Source organism: Protomyctophum bolini (assembly GCF_963924005.1).
Source record: "Protomyctophum bolini genome assembly, chromosome: 7".
NCBI classification, from domain to species: Eukaryota; Metazoa; Chordata; class Actinopteri; order Myctophiformes; family Myctophidae; genus Protomyctophum; species Protomyctophum bolini.
Genome location: NC_137868.1, coordinates 10,683,837 through 10,706,041, shown reverse-complemented (window position 1 = coordinate 10,706,041; position 22,205 = coordinate 10,683,837). Strand labels below are relative to the sequence as shown.

Below are 22,205 nucleotides of genomic sequence, written 5' to 3'. Positions count from 1 at the left end.
TTTGACACTGTTCTTTCTTTCTGTGCTGTGCAGCTTTCCTAACTCTGCTCTGCTCTGTGTGCATGCGTGCGTGCGTGCGTGCGTGCGTGTGTGCGTGTGTGCGTGCGCGTGTGCGTGCGTGCGTGCGTGCGTGCATGCTGCAAAGAGAGAACTGCATCCTCTGTTACACGTGAAAGGCCGGGGCCATTCATTTGAATGTTAAAGCAGTGCCATTAAGCACGCTGATTTGATTATATCCAGCCGAGCAACATTGACTATAAACTACGGCTGCTTTCCGGAGTGTTTTCCAAGCACTGCGAGTGAGCGTGTCACCCCCACCCCACCCCGGTTCCATTTCTCAGCCCCGGGAACAAGCCTGTCGTCAGTTGGGGGGACTTTGAGCGCACTAACGAAAAATAACGAAGTCGCGGTTCTATATACTTAGGAAACGGCTTGTCCACCGAAATCTAATCTTTACCCCGTTTTTTAAGCAACACTCGCGCTAATCGGGTTTCAATTGACCTCCGTTGAGGAAGCGGCCTTCTACCCCCTGCAGACGCGGCCATAGGTTCTGACCCAGTCAGACTCCATTTGAGTCTTCCTCACTCTTCCCCCCAATATCAGAGGAGAGAGAGCGGAGAGGAGCTCAGGGCCAAATGATTTAATCTTCATTCAAGCTAATTTAGTCTAGATTCAAGCTGCCGGGCTGTCGAAGTGCCGGAGTGATGGAGTCTGAAAACAGGATGAGAGAGAGAGGGGAAAGAGAGAGGGAGAGAGGAAGGGGGATAAAAATGAAAGGAGAGAGAGAGGCGAGGCGAGAGAGGCGAGGAGGGTGCAGGGAGCGGAAGATGATGATCCATTCTGACCTTAGTGAATGCTGTCATGTTTCTCCCTCTAGGTAATCTCTCTCACTCTCTCTCTCGCTATTTTGCATGTGAAAATGTTCTCCTGACAGTTGCATATCAGATAGATCCCCCCACTCCCCTCCTCCTCCTCCTCCTCCTCCCTTTACCAAACAAACAACAGTCTTCACTTTGAAGTTGTCTGTTTGTGTCAGTTTGGCTGGAGGCGAGAGTCGGCCTCTCTCTCTCTCTCTCTCCCTCTGTCTGCGCGTCCGGACTGTTTCCTCTCGCCGACGCATCAACGCAAACGCCGGGGCAAAATAAAAAGGACCCCGTTGGCTGTTCAAAAAATAGCCAGAATAATTAATTAATGCAGCCAATTTTGCAAAGCTGTGATTGGCTGTGTTCACCCGTCAGTCACGTCACGTCGCTATAGGCTACAACTAAACAAAATGTCTCCCCCTCCGTCTAACATTTTGTGCGCTCACCCTTTGTTTCAAATATATAATTACAGTTAGATACACATGCACGCACACGCACACGCGCACACACACACACACACACACACACACACACACACACACACACACACACACACACACACACACACACACACACACACACACACATTACACACAACACAGCCACACGCTCACAAGCACCACCTTGCCACTTGGGGGCGATAGTGCAGAGTGGTGTTGAAGTAGTTACAGTATACAGTCCCTCCTATGGGATATGTTAGGACGCTGTTTCCCAAACAGTGGGTCGGGACCCATGTGTGGGTCGTGGGCACATTGTTATGGGTCCCCTTAGTTTCTGTTTCCTATACATTTGTTTTTTAATTATTATTATTTGAGATAAAAAATAAAAATAAATAGAAAACAAATGTTTAAGAAGTAGTGAAAATAGCAGATCTACAAGCTACGAGCTTGTACTGTAGATCTGCTATTTTCACAAATGTTGGGTCCCGGGGGGGAATGTCTCATTTCTCTTTTGGGGTTACGAGCTAAAAGGTTTGTGAAGCTCTGTGTTAGGATCATGTCTAGTGAAGCTCTGTGTTAGGATCATGTCTAGTGAAGCTCTGTGTTAGGATCATGTCTAGTGAAGCTCTGTGTTAGGATCATGTCTAGTGAAGCTCTGTGTTAGGATCATGTCTAGTGAAGCTCTGTGTTAGGATCATGTCTAGTGAAGCTCTGTGTTAGGATCATGTCTAGTGAAACACTGTTAGGATCACGTCTAGTGAAACACTGTTAGGATCACGTCTAGCTGCTGCTGTGACGTTCTGACACTACAGCCTGTGTAGTGTCATCAGTATAGAGGTGGATATGGTAGTGAGTACTCATCCACAGTACCGCTTAAAGTACATGTATACTCCTGGTCAAATATTACTCTGTGAAAGTAGTACTAGTAGAATATAAGATGACTCTGATTATAAGACGACCCCCATTTCTCAAGACTCATTTGTGGAACAATAACATTAAATGTCAAATAGTCGAGACCCTGATTATAATACGACCCCGTTTTTTAGGATAGTTCCATTCCACAAATCCTCATTTTCAGCACAATAGGGTACTGGAGTGAATACTAAAGTAATCACAAGTGCATGCTGTTAGTATGTAAGTATTCAAAAGTACACATTGCGAAGTATATTTTCTTTTTAACGTCAATGCATTGCTGTATTGGAAATTTAGATTTTTATTTGATTTATTTCATGTATTATCTTATTTGATGACTCATATTGACCGATGACGCGATCATCAAATTAATGGCTCAGGAATGCGACAACAAAAATCAATCAATCAAGGCTTCATGGGGTGTGTAATTGATACAAAATAAGCAATTCTGGGGTGTGAACTAATACTGTAAGTGTAGCCTACTTTCTTCCCTTCTTACAAATGTATGTAGTCAAAAGTACAATAATTGTTTTCGAAATGTAGTGAAGTATAAGGCAGTTTCCAAAAGAATACTAACACATGACATACAGTACTGTGGCTCAGGAGGTAGACCCGGTCGTCCAATGATCCATGGGTCGGCGGTTCGAATCCCGGCTCCTCCTGTCTACATGTAGAAGTGTCCTTGGGCAAGACACTGAACCCCAAATTGCTCCCGATGTGCTGGCTGTTACCTTGCATGGCTTCCGCCTCAATCGGTGTATGAATGTGTGTGTGAATGGGTGAATGTAATGCACAATCTATGTAAAGCGCCTTGGATAAAGGCCCTATATAAATGCACCATTTACCATTTACTCAAGTACAGTAAATGTACTTGGTTAGCGTCCTACTACCACTAGCGGGATCATCCAGAGGTGGATATGCTAATGACTAATGAGAGACGGTACGGTGCAGACAGGCAGACATGGTGCTCAGCTCCACCTGGGCCTTTAATAACATCTGCATGCCATGCCAGTCATGTTGCTGCCTGATCAGAAGAAGGAGAGAGGGAGAGAGAGAGAGAGAGAGAGGGAGAGAGAGAGATGTTGAAGTGGATGTGGAGAAGGAAGGCTGTAGGGACTGCAACTTGTTCAGTGTGATTACAGATGTGTTTATTCCGCTCGCTCGTCAGGGGGTCGACCACATCCAGAGAATTTATCAGACCTTCTAATACGGATATGTGTCTATGCACCTGTTTATACATTTATCACTCCATCATACTCTACACACACATCCCTCTCTCTCTCTCTCTCTCTCTCTCTCTCTCTCTCTCTCTCTCTCTCTCCGTCCCTCCTTCTCTGACATTCACCTCTCTCTCGCTCTCTCTCTCCCTCTCTATCTCTCTCTCTCTCTCTCTCCATCCCTCCTCCTCTGACATTCACCCTCCCTTGTCCACCTCTCTCTCTCTCTCTCTCTCTCTCTCTCTCTGTTTTGCATGGTGCCCGGGCCTGTTTAGAGGCGGCGCTAGCCGGTATCATATGCATATGTATGGGGCGAGAGAGAGAGACGGTGGATCGTGACGGGATCTGACACGCGGAGACAAGATCAAAGAGCTCCATCTGATCCCATAAAAATAGACGCGGCGCGGCGCAGGGCCTTTCCTCTCATCCTTACAAAACCCCCACTGATACATGCAGTCCCACGTACTCTGCCAAGCCCCAACTCCTCCATCTTCTCTGCTCCCATCTCTGCTTCCTTCTCTCTCACTCTCTCTCTGGTTATTTTTCTCCCTCACACTCACTCTCTCTCTGCTCTCTTTCTCTTGCACGCCGCGTGCCCACGTCAAGGCCTGCCTGCCTGCGCGATTACGCTGCGTGATAAACAATGGCTCCGTTTAGCTCATAAAGCAGGAGTGTTGTGCATAATGTTTACAATAAAAGATAGCATCTATTCACTCATCTTATTTACCTCTCCCCCGGTGGCACGCGGGACGAGCCCCTTCTATAAATACCAGAGAGAGAGAGAGAGAGAGAGCAAAGGAAAACGGTTTGGGGAAGAAAAAAAACAGACGGCAACGATGTACTTACATACATCTATCAGCCGGGGTAATGTGTGTATATCTATCGGCCAAATAAAGCCACTTTGTGAGTGACAGAGAGGTGTGGGGTGGGGGGGGGGGTTGGAGTTTGACTATGCCTCTGAGATTACAGCCCAGGTGATAAAGGCGCCATTTTAGAGGGTCGTCTTCCTTCCTGTATAGCCTGGTATAAATGAGCTTAAAATGTCCCCGACAGGAGAGCACGTTGTCGACACCGATATCGGAGCCCGATTAATCTTTATGGAATATATAGATTGATATGAAAGCCCCAGCCCAGGCACATTTCCCTTCCATCCCTCTCTCTCTCTCTCTCTCTCTCTCTCTACCCCCCCCCCCCCTCCCTTTTTAATCCTCCCTCTTTCCTCCCCGTTTCACCCCCCCCCCCCCCCCCCTTTCCCAGTAAAGAAGATGTATGAGTTTGAATTATTGATTCAGACACATGCTACATGCTGCGAGGAGTCATTATTTGTTCAGGTGAGTGTCATGCTGCTCTGCTATGAAGCACATTCCACGGGGATTAAGCGACACAATCAGGCCTTAACGCGTTGACGCCGGGAACGCATCTGTGTTTTTTTGTGATTTTCAACTTTATTTTATATTTTTTTTATAGAGGGACAGACAGTAGTAGGCTGACAGGAAATGGGGGAGAGAGATGTGGGGGGGTGACATGCAGTAAAGGCCGTCGGGATCGGTAGTCGAACCCGCGGCACACTGGCAGACTCTGACTACCGGCCAAGGTGCCTGGACCGCTGAGCTGTGACATTTTAACCACTTTAATGTTTGATGGGCGCTAGACCCTCCTATATCCAGCTTTCGGGTGTATTCACTAAACTTTGTCCTACACAAACTAAACTTAAATTCCCATCGACAATGAATGTAGAATTTTACTTCATAGTGTCTGAGCCAATCGACATATAATGTCTATGTGAAGTCATATTGATGTACGATGATAAGAACGCCCCTCACTTCACACGGGTGTGATTTCTATACTCTGGCAATTCAAAAATAGCACATATTCAAGCACATGCCGCGCAAGTATTTGCTTGCAGATCTGCTGTTCTTGAAAAACATTTGGTGCAAATCTTTTAACTAAAATCTTTGCTTCTGGGGGTCCCTGGAATAAATTATTTTCAGATGCCAAATACAAATGATGTCGGGGGTTCCTTGACATGAAAACGTTTGAGCACCACTGATATTACAGTAGCAACATAATATATACTGTAGGTACTGTACTGTCCCTCAGGTCTTACTGGGTTAAAGACAGACTAAAATAACATGGCCCTCGCGCCGCAAGACGAATGCTCCCCAAAACCTGACTTCATTTGTTGATGACTCGCGCATTAGTCATCCGCTGCCTAAATTATAGCGCAGGGCTAAAGATTAATTCATGCACAGGGTTTGCTATTGTTCTTTTATTATTATTTTTTATTTATTATTTTTTGCTCACTCTCACTAATGGGCTTAGCTCGTACTTTAATAGAATGGAGATGGATATACAGTAGGTCCGACTGGCTTACTCAACGCTATGTAACAGCTTTGTTAGGCAGTGGGAGTTCACGTAGAGATGGACAGATGTTTAAAGGTTTCATTTTTCTTTTTCCTTTTTCTTTTAGGTTTTTATGACCTCAGTTACACCCAAACAACCTGAACTTTTTTTTTGAACATTCAGTGGATTTTCTGTGGTCTGGGCTTTTCTCTGTGTGTTCTGAAGCCTTTTTGAGGTGCAATGAAAACAGGCAGTGACATCTGCTGGCAAATTCATCATATTCGGGATTTGTGGACTGTTACATCACAGTGCACAGAGCACTTGTTTGAGCCAGAAAACCCCAGACCACAGAAAATCTACTGAATGTTCAAAGTTCAGGCTTTTTGGGTGCAATTGAGCTCAGAAACCCCTTTTTTCTGTCACAATCCACATTAGAGAGAAAAGATATTTTTGAAAAGATATGCTGCCTGACGCTGTCGGGCAGAAACCTTATATCTCTAGATTTCATCATTTTTTTTATGTTTTCTTATAAATAAATGCCCTATTTTATAGACAACAATAATAGTGGATCTGCGTCACACGTGTCACAAATAAACAGATTTAAGACATTTCCGCCTATTATACCCAAACTAGGGACACCAGTTTGGAAGCGGATACGTTTGTGGGTTTTATAAATATTTAATTAGTTTGTGCTTGTTGTGACTAAATAATAACTTTAATAACTCCATGTCCTGAAAAGTAACAATTTTTTGGACATACAAAGCTTCCACCTGACACAACAATATAGTGTCTGACCAAATATCTGTTTGTTTGTTTTTGTTTATTTGTTAGAGGTCTTAAAACGCAGCATTGCCGCAGTCTAGACAACAATCGTCTACATCTTTTATGCCTACACAGTATTATGGGTTGATCTCACATAAGGAGGGCAGGAATTGCAGTGTTGGTGACGGGTAGTGTGGATTTTGACAGCAAATTCTGATTTTAGTTTAGACATACCCGGTAGTCTTGTGAATAACTCTTAAATTAATATTTGGTTATCTTTGAGTCATCTAAAATGCTTTAGTGTTAGTCTAGTTTTAGTCGAACTAAATATCATAAGATTTCAGTCGACTGAATCTACAGTTGATTTAGTCGACTGAAATGTGTTTTGGCGGGCCTAGATCGGCTATTTTCATGCAGCATGCGACCAAGCATAAGCGAACTGGATCTCTTCTCCCTAACATTTTAGTCTAGGTTTTTTTTTGTTGACAAATTTGTCAGTACATTTAGTCTTAGTTTTAGTCATCGTAGCTTCTTTTTTATTAATTTAGTTTTCCTCTGTGGGGAAAAAAATAAAAAAATCATCATACTTTTAGTCGACGAAGTCAACACTGGTGTCATGAGAGAGAGAGATGGAGAGAGAGAGAGAGAGAGAGAGAGAGAGAGAGAGAGATGGAGAGAGAGAGTGAGAGAGAGAGAGAGAGAGACACACAGAGAGAGAGAGAGAGAGAGAGAGAGAGAGCTGGGAGGTAAAGTGTTGCTATACTGTTCATTTAGCCCTGGCTAAGTGGTCAGGGACCCCTGGACAGGTGAACTCTATTCTCCCCACTGGCCCGGCAGGGGGTCTTGTACGGTGTGTGTGTGTGTGTGTGTGTGTGTGTGTGTGTGTGTGTGGTGTACACACACACACACACACACACACACACACACACACACACACACACACACACACACACACACACACACTAACAGAATTTCTCCAGTCCTCTGGGCCCTGGCGCAAAGCAGAGAATAAATGGTGGAGGTGGCAGGCCAGGACAGAAAAATCAATGCCTGCTTATACAGACATGACACAACCAGCAGCAGCCCCCTGCATTCTGTGTGTGCCTGTGTGTGTGCGCACATGCACGCGCGCGCGTGTGTGTGTGTGTGTGTGTGTGTGTGTGTGTGTGTGTGTGTGTGTGCGCGCATGCTTGCTCAATTCGTATATGCGTATACGCACCATGCAATCATGTGATTTTACACCTAAGTGTAGATTGGGTGGATAGTAAGTACATGTGTGTGCATGCACATACGCACATGTACTGTATGTCTGAGTATCCACAAGGCTCCTTCTCCGTCCTCACAGAGTCGGATTTTCTACTTTCTTTTCCTTTTTTTTAACAGTACCTCAGCTTTGGGTCTAGTCAATAACGCTCTCCAAGGTTTAGTTTATTCTGCTCCCTCACTCCAACACTTTATCCTCTCTTGCTCTCTCCCTCCCTCCCTCCCTCCCGCCATCCTTCTGACTCTCCCTCCATCCCTCTCTCTTTCTCTCTCTCTCTCCTCTCTCTATCCCTCCCTCCCTCCCTCTCTCAATTCATTTCAATTCAATTCAAAGTGCTTTATTGGCATGAGAAAACATACGTTTACATTGCCAAAGCAAAAAAGTGGAACAATGCAATCAAAACAAAATGTACAATTGAGAGTCAGAATCTTCAATAAATCAATTTCTATGTACCGAGACTACTCGATGCAGGAATACACTCCAATGGTGTTAGTTGTCTCTGTGTTCCATGTGATATCCTTCTCCTATCACAGCAGCTCACACATCTTGCTGCTGTGTTTGCACATTGTTGTGTTGTGCTCCAAAATGTGGAACGCCCTACCAACAACCATTAAGACATGTGAATCCCTCGACTCCTTCAAAACCTCTCTCAAAAGGCACCTACGGACGGCTGCAATTCGAAACTGGCCCCCGGAAAGTCTGAGACACTGTATATGTTTTTTTCCCCTTGTTTACTTCCTTATATGATGCACCCATTCGGCATACTGTTAATAAATACTTCAATCAATCAATCCATCTCTCCTCTCCTCTCCTCCCACAGGAAGTTTGAGTGTGACCTGTGTGAGCGTTCCTTCAGTGAGAAGTGGGCCCTGAACAACCACATGAAGCTCCACACGGGAGAGAAGCCCTATAAGTGTGCCTGGCCGTCCTGTCACTACGCCTTCCTCAACGTGTCAGCCATGAAGGACCACTACAGGACGCACACAGGTGAGACGAATAATACATGATCACCCCGGTTCCCACCCAGTGCCATAGTGTTGATTTTGTCGATGAAAGCTATGGCGAAATATTTCCGTCAACTTAACGTTTTTCACTGGCAAAAACGAAATAAGAACCGAGCTGTGATGACTACAATATTAGGGAGGGACTATAGTGTAGAAGAGATTCAGTAGAACTAAAAGACAAGTCATTTGGAGCGCCCAGCCACTGGCTTAGTGGTCCAGGCGCATGCCATATGTACAGGCTCTGGCCTGACAGCGCACTGCGTGTTCGAGTCCCGTTCATGACGACCTTTGCTGCATGTCTCTCCCCCTCGTCTCTCTCTCTCTCTCTTTCCTGTCAATCCTCACTATCAATAAAGACAGAAAAGCCCCCCAAAAAAGTCATTTTAAGCTTGGTTGCATGCTGAAAATAGCAGATCAACAAGCTCGCAACGGGTCGCAGTGCGACGTGTTGGTGGGAGGCTATATGGCGGTCTCAAATGATCGCCCTCTCACCGTGGAAGCTGGGCGTCGGAAGTCTCTGAGCGCATCGTCTTTATGCGGCGGGCCGCGCGCCCGCCCAGCGGTTTCCCCTCTCGGTCTCAGTAATGTCCCACACATGGCTCCTTGATGCCCTTTTAAGTCAATGACAGAAGCAGCAGCAGCCAGTGGCCTGACAGCCTGACTGAGCGCTTGCAGGAGAGCCCTCCATCCGTCATAGGCGCCTGCTGCGTGTGCGTGCGTGTGCGTGCGTGTGCGTGTTTGTGTGTGCGTGTGCGTGTGCGTGTGGGTGTGTGTGTGCACGGCACAGAGTAGCTGGTTGTTACTTTAAATGTGTCTTAACACAATCTATATGCCAACCTCGAGATACCTCGAGAAAAACTATTATTACCATCTTGGCCATTTACGAGATCACGAGATTTGATTAAAGAGCATTAATCCAGCTTTGAAAGTAATAGTTTTACCTTTTTTTTTAGCTTCCATCGCTAGCCTCCATAGGCCTCCCATGGTAGAAACAGCCTACATGGTAATCCTCTGTGCTGGTATAAGGGGATAAAATATTGGGAACTTAATAAAACATTAATTTGAGGTCGCGCTGAGCATAATAATAGTCCGATCGGCAGTCCACATCCACCAACGACCCTGGGAATGTAGGAAAATCACTTCCAGGTCGGCCGCATAATGCTTCTTCTTCTCTGTTTTATGTCACGCATTTCACTGGCACTGGCCTCACGTTACCGCCTATGGTAACGGGAGGGAAAGTGTTAACAGTGATGTACCGCTGAGGCACCGCCGATATCATTAGATGTTTAAGATTTCCATTTGTTGCCTTCAAACATCGTCACTACAGACACCGTGTCACTCTGTCATCTACTTGTGCGCGCGTGCGTGCGCGCACACGCGTGTGTGCATGTAACATGTGTATGATGCGCATACTGTACATGCGTGTATGTATGTGAGTTGTGTGTGGCGTGACGGTGGCACAGAGAGGAAAGAGAGGGGCGCACTTATCAGCCAACAAAAATAAAAAAGTGAACGAGTCCCCCGATAACCCGACAGACAGACAGAGAGAAACGGAGAGAGAGAAAAGTGATGGTCCAAAAAAAAAAAGATGGGGGACGACGACACACCCTGCGCGAGAGCTGCCACGGGGCGCGGGGGGGAAGGAAGACCGATCGAAAGCCAAAGAGGTAAAAGAGTGACTCTCGCCGCTGATTAGTGACCCCCCCCCCCCCCCCCCCTCCCCCCCAGGAAAAAGAAAGGAAAAAAAACAACCCCTAACGCGATTTGCTCCCCCGTCGTGGCCCGGTTCGTCTTAATGGCCAGACCGTTAGCCGCACTAGACGCTATCACTGAAATCACATTCCAGCGCCCGGCCTGCGACACACTCTGAAATATTATCAGCGTGTGTGATCTGTTTAAAGGTTATAAATGGGCCCCTTCACGGCGGCTAAGCTGCAATACTAATAAAATAAGTAGGAAACTAAAAGTTGAACTAATCCGTCCTTGTGACAGACTGGGAGTAAGTAATAGAGGGGATGTAAGTTATATGTGGCGCGAGGCGGTGTGTGTGTGTTGTGTGTGTGTGTGTGTGTGTGTGTGTGTGTGTGTGTATGGGAGGGGGGGGGTGTGTAGAGGGCAGATGAGGACTGATCGGTAAGTCGTCTTTATTTGGGGGGGGCTGAGGCGCTCTCAGTGACTAGATGTTGATGAGAAGAACTGGGCTGGTGTCGTTTGTGCCAGTGTCTCAGTGTCTGCTGCTTTTTAGCTTGTTTGCATATTCTTGGCCAGTGAGCGTTTGTGTACATAACGAGACGACGATGTCAGGTGGAACTGTTGTACGTTTTCGGGCGACTCGCGGTCGGCCGTGTGCCTGTCTGTCCGCCGTGTAGCAGCGGAGCTGTCAGGGGGGGGGGGGGGGGGGGGGGGGGGTGATGACAGCCAAACGGTGGATATGTTGTTCCAGGCACCCTCCTCCTCCAGCAGCGAATACTGTATTTGAGTTAAACATGTTCCGCTTTGCAAGGTTTGCATATACATTTACACGATTTTTCAAAAATAGCAGATGTACAAGCTTGTAGATCTGCTATTTTTTGGGGGCTACTGGATATTTTACCACTGTGTTCGTAATATCGTTCCTATTTTTTTGGTGGGGGGGGCATTCCTATACCCCCGCACTGCACTGAACCCCCTGTCTGTCTCTCTCTCTCTCTCTCCCTCTCTCTCTCTCTCTCAGTCAACACATCACCCCCCCCCCTCCCCCGCCTCTAACTGGATTCATTGTTCCTCTCTCTGATTTGTGTGTTTTTTATGTTAATCACTCTCCTCACACACACCAGTCCTGTCTGAGTAGAGCAGAAGTAGGAGGAGGGGGGGGTGGTGGTTGGTCGTCAACCACCAGGGTCATTTGTAACGGCTGATGAATGAGCGACTCAAATAAATAAATAAGTGCGAGAAGGCGTCCGTCCGACCGACCGACCGACCCGCCCAGCTTTTCCCAGGCTCTCCCGGGCGGGGGGGGGGGGGGCATGGCGACAGGGGCCACAATTGATTTCCTCATTGCTTCAGTTTGTCGCTTAATCTGGCGATATGCTGATAAATCTTCGCACTTTGTCAATTAATTTCCCTGAAAAATGAGGCCCAAAATGGCGAGCGCACATCAATACGGCGAGCTGGATTCTGTGTCAAAAATTAAGCGGTAAAATTAATTGCCCTCCCATCCGCTCCCTGCTAAAACATAACTAATGAGGGAGGCAATTATAGCTGCATGCTAGACTCCTCCGGGGTTATTTAAAACACAGATATAGACGCCGCAGATGCACGCACGCACTTGCGCGCGCACACGCACACACACACACACACACACACACACACACACTCACACAAATGCACGCACGCATTGCGCACACACACACACACACACACACACACACACACACACACACGCAAAGAGAGGTTGTATATTTTGACTTCAAAGTTCTTTTATTGTCTTGCATCGAGGCATATTTCATTCCGGTATAGGTGGGAGGAGGCAAATCATTTGGAACAAAAGAATAGAAATAGCTGAGCCGATATGAAAATTGCCCAAAGTTTAAGGGCCCACACTGTGTGTAGACACACTGTCTGAGCGTCGGCTGAACTCATCAGCGTGCACCTGGGAGCCAGCTGCACTGGTCAGCAGTGGTGGGAAAGGTATACTCAACATGTTTTACTCACTGTAAGTCAATTTATCATTAACTGCAGCATTGAAATACTCTGTTACATGTTAAAGTATACGGCATTTAAAATGTACGTGAGTAAAAGTATTGGCATTATAAAAACATACTTATTTATCGGCAATTGCTCCTTTTGACGCCTATTTCTGTATGTATCTCCCCGCCGATGATGCCTTATCACGCCTTTTTGATTTATTACTGTGATTATTTGTGTCCTGTATGCGTTCATAACACTCCAGTTCCGGTCCAGTAAAAATGTAGAAATGGCTATTCCGCTGGCTTATGCTGTCTACGGCGACACAGTTTTTAGAATCTTAATATCTCGGATTCTTCTTTTTGGGTCAAAACAAGCTTGATTTGCGGCTCATTTCTCTAAACGATATGATCCTCGCTTACTAAGTGTATGTTTAACTTTGTGTGGGTGGATTAAATGACAATCGCGGGACATGTTACATAACAGATCTTTAATTCCTGACTTGGCGTTTCTGGCCAAATCTGGAAATCGGCTTTCAAAATAAAGGTGCTCGCCGTTGAAAATGAACGACGCATTGTGAGCTATTTTCAAAATGGCCAAAATGTATACAATAGGGCTGAAGATGTTGTTCATAATCTAAATCTACCAACAACTAGTAACTAAAGTTTTAAAGTGAATGTAGTGGAGTGGAAGTACAATATTATCTCTGAGATGTAGTGGAGTAGAAGTAAAAGTATTGGAAATGGGATCTACACAAGTAAAAGTACAAATACCTCAAAAACTTCATTACTTTCCACCACTGGTAGTCAGGTATTGTTATTATTATTATTTTATTTTTTCCCCGTTGCTGTAACCAGTTTGGAAATGGATTGACAGCTCATATTGATTTAGTTTTAGTCATAGTACTTTTGAAGAAAATTTCATTTACTTTTAGTCATATTTTAGTCATCTGAAATTCTTTAGTGTTAGTCTAGTTTTAGTTGACTAAATGTCATAAGATTTTAGTCTACTAAATCTACAGTTGATTTTTTTCAACTAAAATGGGTTTTGGCAGGCCTTGATGGTGTCGTAATGGCTGATTTTACACTTGGTTGCGCTCTGAAAATTGCAGACGCGTAGATCTGCTATTTTCAGAGAAACGTAAAATGACTTTACTTTAAGTTTTCTTCTCCACTAGTCCCTCAATAACATTTTTGTCTAGTTTTCTTCTCCACTAGTCCCTCCACAATATTTTAGTCTAGTGTTTATTTGTTGACAAAATTATCAATATATTTAGTCTTTAGTTTTAATCATCATGGCTTAGTTCTTATTTTCTTTCCATGTAGTTTTCGTCAGTGAATAAAGGTAGTCCATTAACATTTTTCATCATAGTTTTAGTCGCCGAAATCAACACTGGTGTGTACTTGTGACCCTAAACATTGTGGTCACGACTTGCGGTCGTTTGCGACCGTATGTGGTCTGTCTGTGAAGATACGAGCAGCTGTGTGTGTGTGTGTGTGTGTGTGTGTGTTGTGTATGTGTGTGTGTGTGTAGTGTGTACGTGTATGTGTGTGTGTGTAGTGTGTACGTGGAACTGGCGGGACCAGGCCTCTTTAGTCGTCCGAATCCTTCGGTGTTGACAGCAGCACGTCAGTCCCCCCCCCCCCCCCCCACCCTTCGGTCCACAGAGAGGCTCGCTGCCATCGAGCGGGCAGATGAAAAGCACACATGTAATTTATCGCCAGCGTTTCCTCCTCAAGAATAATTGTGGCGACCGCGACTGGGCGCAGGAATCGATGGCTATGGATTTTTCTGCGGTGGGGTCTTGTAGCGTGGGGCGTAATGAGAGATGGAAGGGCGATGGGAGGGGAGGAGAGGAGAGGAGGGGGGAGAGAGCATGGGGAGGGGTCTCTGGCACCTCTCTCTCTCTCTCTCTCTCGCTCTCTCTCTATCTGCTGATAGGAACTACAATGCAGGATGAGTTTCAAACACACACACACACACACACACACACACACACGCAGAGGAAGTTACTTTTTTTAAAAGGGCCACCATATATTGGAAGTGGAAGGTGAACCTGTGCGAATTTCGCTAATGAATGCACCTTTTTTTTCCCTTTTTAAAGGCTGTTTTTCTTCCCTCTAAGTGGCACTGCATTAAAACAGTGCTCACAGCCGAGTGGTTTTAAATGGGTGTAATAGGAGGGGAAACTTCAGGCTCCTTTGTCTCTGAGGACTCAGTGAAAGCTGTTATCTGTGTAAAAAAAAAAGATAAAAAAAAAGTTTAAAGCACTTACTTTGGCCCTGTTGGAGGGTCTCACTGGAATGTATTATCAATGTGTAGCGCCGACCTGAGGTTCAAATTCAAGATTTTTGGTATGAATATTTCAATGGTATAATCTTATGGTTCATGCATACCACGTGTGTGTGTGTGTGTGTGTGTGTGTGTGTGTGTGTGTGTGTGTGTGTGTGTGTGTGTGTGTGTGTGTGTGTGTGTGTGTGTGTGTGTGTGTGTGTGTGCACGCATGCACGAATGCCCATGTACAGAATGTGGGTACAGTATATGCGTGGCATGTGCACGTGTTTGACTCGTGTGCATGTGTTTTTATGTCCAGCTCGATCTCACCCAAACACGGTGAAATAGCACGGATTGGCAATTTAGTTTACAGTACACCTAGAAAACTCCATACGTACATATTATACTACTACTGTTTTGACCGCGACGGAGGCTTTCACTAGTATTGTACAGTATGTACTATGGAATTGCCAATCCGTGCTATTTCATCGGGTTTGGCAATATTTACGATTCTTGTGCTATTGGTTTACAACTCGAACGGGAGTGAGTCGGCTCTGCCGAACTTCACAACGTTCGACACGGCAACTTGCTCGCTTCGTGGTGTCTCTAGTGGCTCAAGCTCGAGGTAGAGACGGCACCCCCCCCGTCACAGTCTAGGGGAGGATTTCAGTGTAATACACACCCCTCCGTCACAGTCTATGGGGAGGATTTCAGTGTAATACACACCCCTCCATCACAGTCTATGGGGAGGATTTCAGTGTAATACACACCCCTCGTCACAGTCTATGGGGAGGATTTCAGTGTAGTACACACCCCTCCGTGCACAGTCTATGGGGAGGATTTCAGTGTAATATGTACATTTTAGGGGTTTTCTAGGCGTGTATATTTCGAGTTATTTCTCCGTGTTTGGGTCGAGATCGGGTGGTTGTGTCATGCCTACGAGAGTGTGTGTCGAGAGAGAGAGAGTGACAGATAAAGAAAATACAGAGAGAGAGAGAGAGAGAGAGAGAGAGGGAGGGAGAGGGAGAGGGAGAGAGAGGGAGAGAGAGAGCATCATGGTGTTAATGACGGAGCCAGATGTAGAGGAAGGAGGAGGAGCATATCCTCTCCATGCAGCCCCATCTGGAAGGCATGGGGCCCCCAAATGAAGTTGTACCAAAACCATCCCATTGATAATAAAGCTAATTTTTATGGCTCTGACAAGTATGTAATTATGTTCAGCGGTGCTTTTCAGATTTTATCACAGTCAATAAAGCACGGTGGCAATCTCCCCCGTCCCCCGTTTGACATATTTACACGGGCCCATCTGATTGGAGGAATTAGTTAACTGTGTGAGAGCCCTGATGGATAGACGCTAGCGATCTGTGACTTCTGCTTCTCTCATCCGTCAAGCTGCTGCTGGGCTCAGCCACCGCTCATCTGACCCCCCCCCACCCCCTTCCCCCTCTTTCATCTTTCCCCACTCTCTCTCATCTGTTAACCAAGTTGGATCTTTATTTTGTGCTCGAATCCCCCCCCTCTGTCTGTCTGCCTCCTGGCGATCTTGGCATTACTCACTCTCTCTCTCTCTCTCTCTCTCTCTCTTTCTCTCTCTCTCTCTCTCCTTCCTAATCCATTGAGTTCCATTGACCATTTTGCACGCCACGGCCATCTTGCCATCTTATCTATAAATGTGTCACGTGACATCTGTAATCTGCAATCCACGTAACTCGAGAACCGTTCGCCCCGCCGACTTCAAATTCGACACAAGCGTTCCACACCCCCACAGGGCACTATGCGTACCACCCGTTTTGAATTTGCACATGCAGCAAATGCAGCAGGATGTTGTTTTACTGAAAACGAGCGCTTCCAAACTGATGGCAAGTTGTCAAGGTCATTCTAGGGCCCTATTTTCAGCAGTGGTCCTTATCCCTAAACTTATTTTATACTATTTTGAAAAAACATTTCATACTCACGTTGTGAGCTTGTAAATTAGCTATTTGAAGCATTTTTGAGCAAAAAAAAACAAAAAGGCAAAGAAGGGGGTAGGGATAAGAGGGGTAAGGCACTGGTGTAAATGGTGCCCTTAGTAAATCACCTTCTATTCCTTCCAGGAGAGAAGTCCTACCTGTGTGACCTTTCCTTCTATTCCTTCCAGGAGAGAAGTCCTACCTGTGTGACCTTTGCGGTTTTGCGGGCGGAACGCGACATGCCCTCACCAAGCATAGACGCCAGCATACAGGTAAGCCTGTCCTCCCCTCCACCCACACACACACACGCACACACACACACACACACACACACACAGACATTCACGACTATAAGCATGTAGTCTATTGCGTTACACGTGTTCATACTTATCGTGCGCACCCAGACTGCCAGATGCCATATGTATGTATGTTCATAATCCTCATGTACTGATTGAAACTGTTACATTATGACACGCACTGCATGACATGCTATCTTTACACACCTGTTTGTCATCATACGGGCACACACATGCGCGATTGCGCGCGCACACAGGCACTCACACACACACACACACACGCACGCACACACAAACACACGCATGCGTAAGTGTGATGAGCTGATGTCAGTGATAGGCATGTGTAGCAGTATGGATGACTGAATCTGAAATGTTTAATTCCAGTTATCATGTCACCATGTCATCCTGTCGCGTAGGGAAATTGCATTTTTCAGATATGCCGTCAATAAACGGCAGGTTTTGGGGGGGGGAAAAAGTGAGGTGAGTGAAAACAAATAGTGTTCTGGCTGTCTGGCACAGCGCCCAGGGATCAACATTACCCTCATAAATATTCATTTTTTATTATATTTTCTTTAGCTCGTCATAATTCATGTTGTTTGCTTCTCGATTTGGTTCTGTTTACACGGACGTCCAATGGGCTCGCCGTTCACTGACGTGTGTCAGTTCCAAGGGTTGGCAAATTAGAGCCTCTCGTTGTGAAGATCTGCTGCTGTGCAGCTGTCCCTGAATACACTTATCTGGCTATGGTTTGTAATAGACTTGACGTTCAAGTTTGGAACGCCCTACCACCAGCCATCAAAAAGCATTAATGAAATGAATACACAGGACCGCAATGGAAACAAGCTGTTTTGTATGTGAACTGTAATTGACCCCCAGGTGTTGTTAGAATATTGAAACATGTCTTCTCTGTGTGCACCTGTCCAACCTGTCTCTCTCTCTCTCTCTGTCTCTCTCTCTCTGTCCAACCCCCAAACAGGAGAGCGGCCCTTCAAATGTCCGCTGTGCAACTTTGCCTCCACCACACAGTCCCACCTGTCGCGCCACAAGCGCGTGCACACCGGAGAGAAGCCCTACCGATGCCCCTGGTGCGAATACAGGTACACGCACGCACGCACGCACACACGCATGCACGCACACACACACACACGCACACACACACACACACACACACACATGCAAGCTCGCACACAAACGCACGGCTCATTGATCCTCCCACGCATGGACGGGCTGATGGCTGCCGCCATGGCACTGATGATCTGGGAGTTGATGGGAGAGCCTGATAGGTGTGTGTGTGTGTGTGTGTGTGTGTGTGTGTGTGTGTGTGTGTGTGTGTGTGTGTGTGTGTGTGTGTGTGTGTTTGTGTGTGTGTGTGTGCGCGTGTGCGTGTGTTTTTGTCTGACAGTTGGAGTCGTGGGGTGTTTTGGGGCTGCTTGTTAATTTTGGACATTTGTGGTATTCGATGTGTGTGCATGAATGCATTTTTATGTTTCGTGTGTGCGTGCGCGCGTGTGTGTGTGTCTGTGCGCGCGTGTCTGTGTGTGTGCATGCGTGCGTGCGTGTGAGTGTGTGTCAGGTGTGTGTGTGTGTGAGGGGGCGTGGGGAGGGTTTGGGTGAGATGGGGGAACGGTCCTAATCTCTACGGCTCCATCTCATCACTCTACCATCATCAACCGGCCCAGCCAGAGTCCCAACACACACACACACACACACACACACACACACACACACACACACACACACACACACACACTGTCACTGTCAGTGGCATTGGCAGGTCCCTGTCATTAAAACACCATCATACCACATCAGTAATTACACAGGAAATTGTCGGTGAAATTGAAAAAGTTTTGGCCAGCGTTGCACATCTCCATCTCTACGTCTCTCTCTCATTCTCTCCTCTTCATCGTTCTCTCTCTCATTCTCTCCTCTTCATCATCCTCCTCCTCCTCCTCCCTTTATGGGAGAAGAGTGTGAGAGTGAATGATCTAAAACCCATCATTGGTTTTAGATGTACTCTTCCTTCATTATTTTCATTTTAGTACCTACCATGGCAGCTCTGCTCGGACGTGTCTCCTTAACTCCACTGCTTCCATTTGTCTTCTTACTGTACTTGCAGTACAGTGATCCAGGGGGAAACAAAGAATGATGAGTTGTAATAATTTGACTTTGGCTTATTATTTTGAGATTAACACATGAATTGCTTTTGCTGGAATATTCCGTCATTAAAAATCCAACCGTTGTCTCTCTTTGACGGAATTCTCCGTCATTGAATGTACTTTATCGATATGAAACTGTCTTGCTGATAATCAACTTTCAACAACTGACCCGGTTGCTAGGCAACGCCTTCATCACCCCCAGCACCAGGATGTTTGCGCACTGCCCCCATAGAGCTCCCATTCAAACTAGGCTCTTTCTCGCCTTGTATCTCTGAAACTACGAGCGCTGTCCGCGGTGGTGATGATCCATCCGAGGTTCAGGTGTGATTTGTGATTATTTTTTATCGCATCGCTCCCGACATATTACAGATAAACAGCGTGAGCTACTGCTAACACAAGCCGAGTCTTACAATGGAGGTCTGCGAGCGAGTAACCCGGATGTGAAAACATGGTAATCAGTCGTGTTCTGCGTGGCACAGCTAACTGGCCTAGCTGTCGCCACCTTGCGGCAGACAGTTGGTTAACAGAATGTCACCTTGTGCTAATGTTATTTGAAACCGCAGAGGAAAGCTATCATTAGCTATCAGTTGTTAAGGCGTCGGCCGTGGCACGGCCCGGCGCAGCGAGACCCAGAACAGGCCAATTGTTCCCCCATTGTTGCTGCACTGATACCCCGTATGATCGTTACAGATTGTGGCAAATGAAACAGCAAATTAGAAGCCCAATTAACATTTTTTGGTAGCCCCGGGGGTGCCAAGGGGTTTCGAAGGGGGGGCGGGGGGCGGGGGCAGCGTGGAGGGGGAGGGGGCGAGGGGGGAGCAGGGGTCGAGGCAAAGAACCCCGCTGGCTTACTAATGTGGGGATGAGGAATTGAATGCGGGGGCCTCCTCCGACACGAGGGGCCCCCTCCGACAGCCATGAGGGGCCTCGCCTTCACCCCCTGCTCTTACACTTTGAATGCATGTTTAAAGATCGCGGCGTCTCTAGCGACTTGACCGAGATAAGGAGGTACTAGATGGTGTTAGTGCGTTTGACCTTTTGATACAAGCCCCAGCTTATGAAATAAATATCCTGCCGTGCCGTGGCAAAAAAACATATTTAGCTCCGAGACAAATGCAGTAGCGCCGGTACGGTGACTGGCAATGTTTAATTCTAGAAACACAGATATTCTTTTTTTTTTACCGTTTGCCGAAGCAAATCCCATTTGCAATATTAATACATCCGCATGGAGATAATATTCATGCTTGAGCTTAAATGTGACATCTTTGGATACACCACTTGCTACAGTAGTGTGGCCCCATCAAGGCCACTCCTCAAATGCATGTAAATGAGTGAGAAGTGAATGATGCATCAAATGCCACTCATCTATTATTCACAGACAGAGCCTGGATAATGGAGGGGAGATAATTATAGTTGGGGGTAGAAATGGTAAATATTCTAATGATATTGCACTGGGAGTCTCCTCGGCTGTCAATTAACACATTCTGAACGGGAAGCCATTTTGGTGTTGGCATCATGTTATGCTTTAGCTATTGAAAAATAGCAGACCTACAAGCTCATAGCGCGCCACCGAGTGGCGCGCTACGAGCTTGTAGGTCTGCTATTTTTTGAAACAATCGAAGAACGACTGACATTTTTTAGAATCTGATCTCAGGTCAGAATGGGTCAATCAGACCAGTGTGTGTCCAGCGGAAACCTCGTATGAATCTGATCTCAGGTCAGAATGGGTTAACAATGTCTACTTTACTGTCTATCCCCCCGCCCTATTTATGCAAGCACGGAAACTTCCCGGCTGCACGCTTTAAACCATTTAGGCCTGACGTCGAAATTAAAGAAATGTCTTCTAAATCAGTTTTCTGAAATACCTGTGTTCAGTGGTGCTCAATATTTCATGTCAAGGACCCCACAAGTTATATGTTATATGCCACTGACCCCCATCAGAAAATATGCTGTTCCAGGAACACCCCCCAGAAGTAAAGATTTGAGTTCAAAACGCTCTGAAAGAATATATTATTCAAAGATTTGCGCCACATTTTCAAGATAAAAAAAATTTAGCAGATCCACAAGCTCTTAGCGAGCCACTCGGTGGCGCGCTATGAGCTTGTAGATCTGCTATTTTTCAATAGCTAAAGTATAACATAATCCTTAAAACACCAAAACGGGGTTCCCGCCCAGGATGGATTAAGCGGTGATTTCTATTGTTCTCAATGAGGAGTTTTCTCATTAGAGGCTGCGGAGGCATCATAAACGCTCTAATTGATATCTAGCCTCCTGACTTCTTCTTGCCGTTAACACCAGGCTTTCTGGGGCTGTTATTATTTATTGAAAAGTGGTTAGACTGCTCACGTCTCAATCCACGGCACGCGGAAATAAAGGTCGGCTTCGACTCCCAGGCGGTGCTTTGAGGAGGGGACGAGGCGCGCGCCCTGCCGGTGTCAGAGGGCCCACGACCTTGTAAAGTGAAGGGGAGAGAGAGGGGACGCTAATGATGATGACTGGAAGGGGGGGGGGGGGGGGGGGGACTTGAGTCTTTTACAAAAGACACACATCTGAATCTCCCTAACGAAGCACCTCTCAATTACACCTCTCTCTCTCTCTCCCATTTCCATACGCTATAGTCCAGGAGGAGGAATATGGAAATGGTTGAAAATAGAGAGAGAGAGAGAGAGAGAGAGAGAGAGAGAGACAGAGACAGAGAGAGAGAGAGAGAGAGAGAGAGAGAGAGAGAAGGGAGAAGAGTTCTGGGGGTGATATACATCCGCTGGCGTCAGGCTGATTCCCTGTGTGTGTGTGTGTGTGTGTGTGTGTGTGTGTGTGTGTGTGTGTGTGTGTGTGTGTGTGTGTGTGTGTGTGTGTGTGTGTGTGTGTGTGTGTGTGTGTGTGTGTGTGTGTGTGTGTGCGTGTGCGTGTGAGCGTGCATGGACGGGGAGGCAGTTGAAACAGCATTTGGACTAATTAATACGGTGTGCGTAGCAGGAGAGGACCTGTGCGTGTGTGTGTGTGTGCGTGTGCGTGTGTGTGTGTGTGTGTGTCACACGTGCATAGCAGGAGAGGACCGA

General features: G+C 46.4%; 1 protein-coding gene across 1 annotated transcript in view; it reads left to right on the top strand.

Moving 5' to 3' along the window:
- znf407 (zinc finger protein 407) overlaps positions 1 to 22,205 on the top strand; it is a gene marked incomplete at its 3' end in the record, with an annotated part of 189,916 nt that overhangs the window by 101,299 nt on the left and 66,412 nt on the right. Inside the window, exons 6-8 of the mRNA XM_080767344.1 lie at positions 8,622 to 8,788; positions 16,883 to 16,966; positions 17,967 to 18,087. Coding sequence (XP_080623470.1) covers positions 8,622 to 8,788; positions 16,883 to 16,966; positions 17,967 to 18,087 — 372 coding nt within the window. The remainder of the gene's footprint in view (positions 1 to 8,621; positions 8,789 to 16,882; positions 16,967 to 17,966; positions 18,088 to 22,205) is intronic.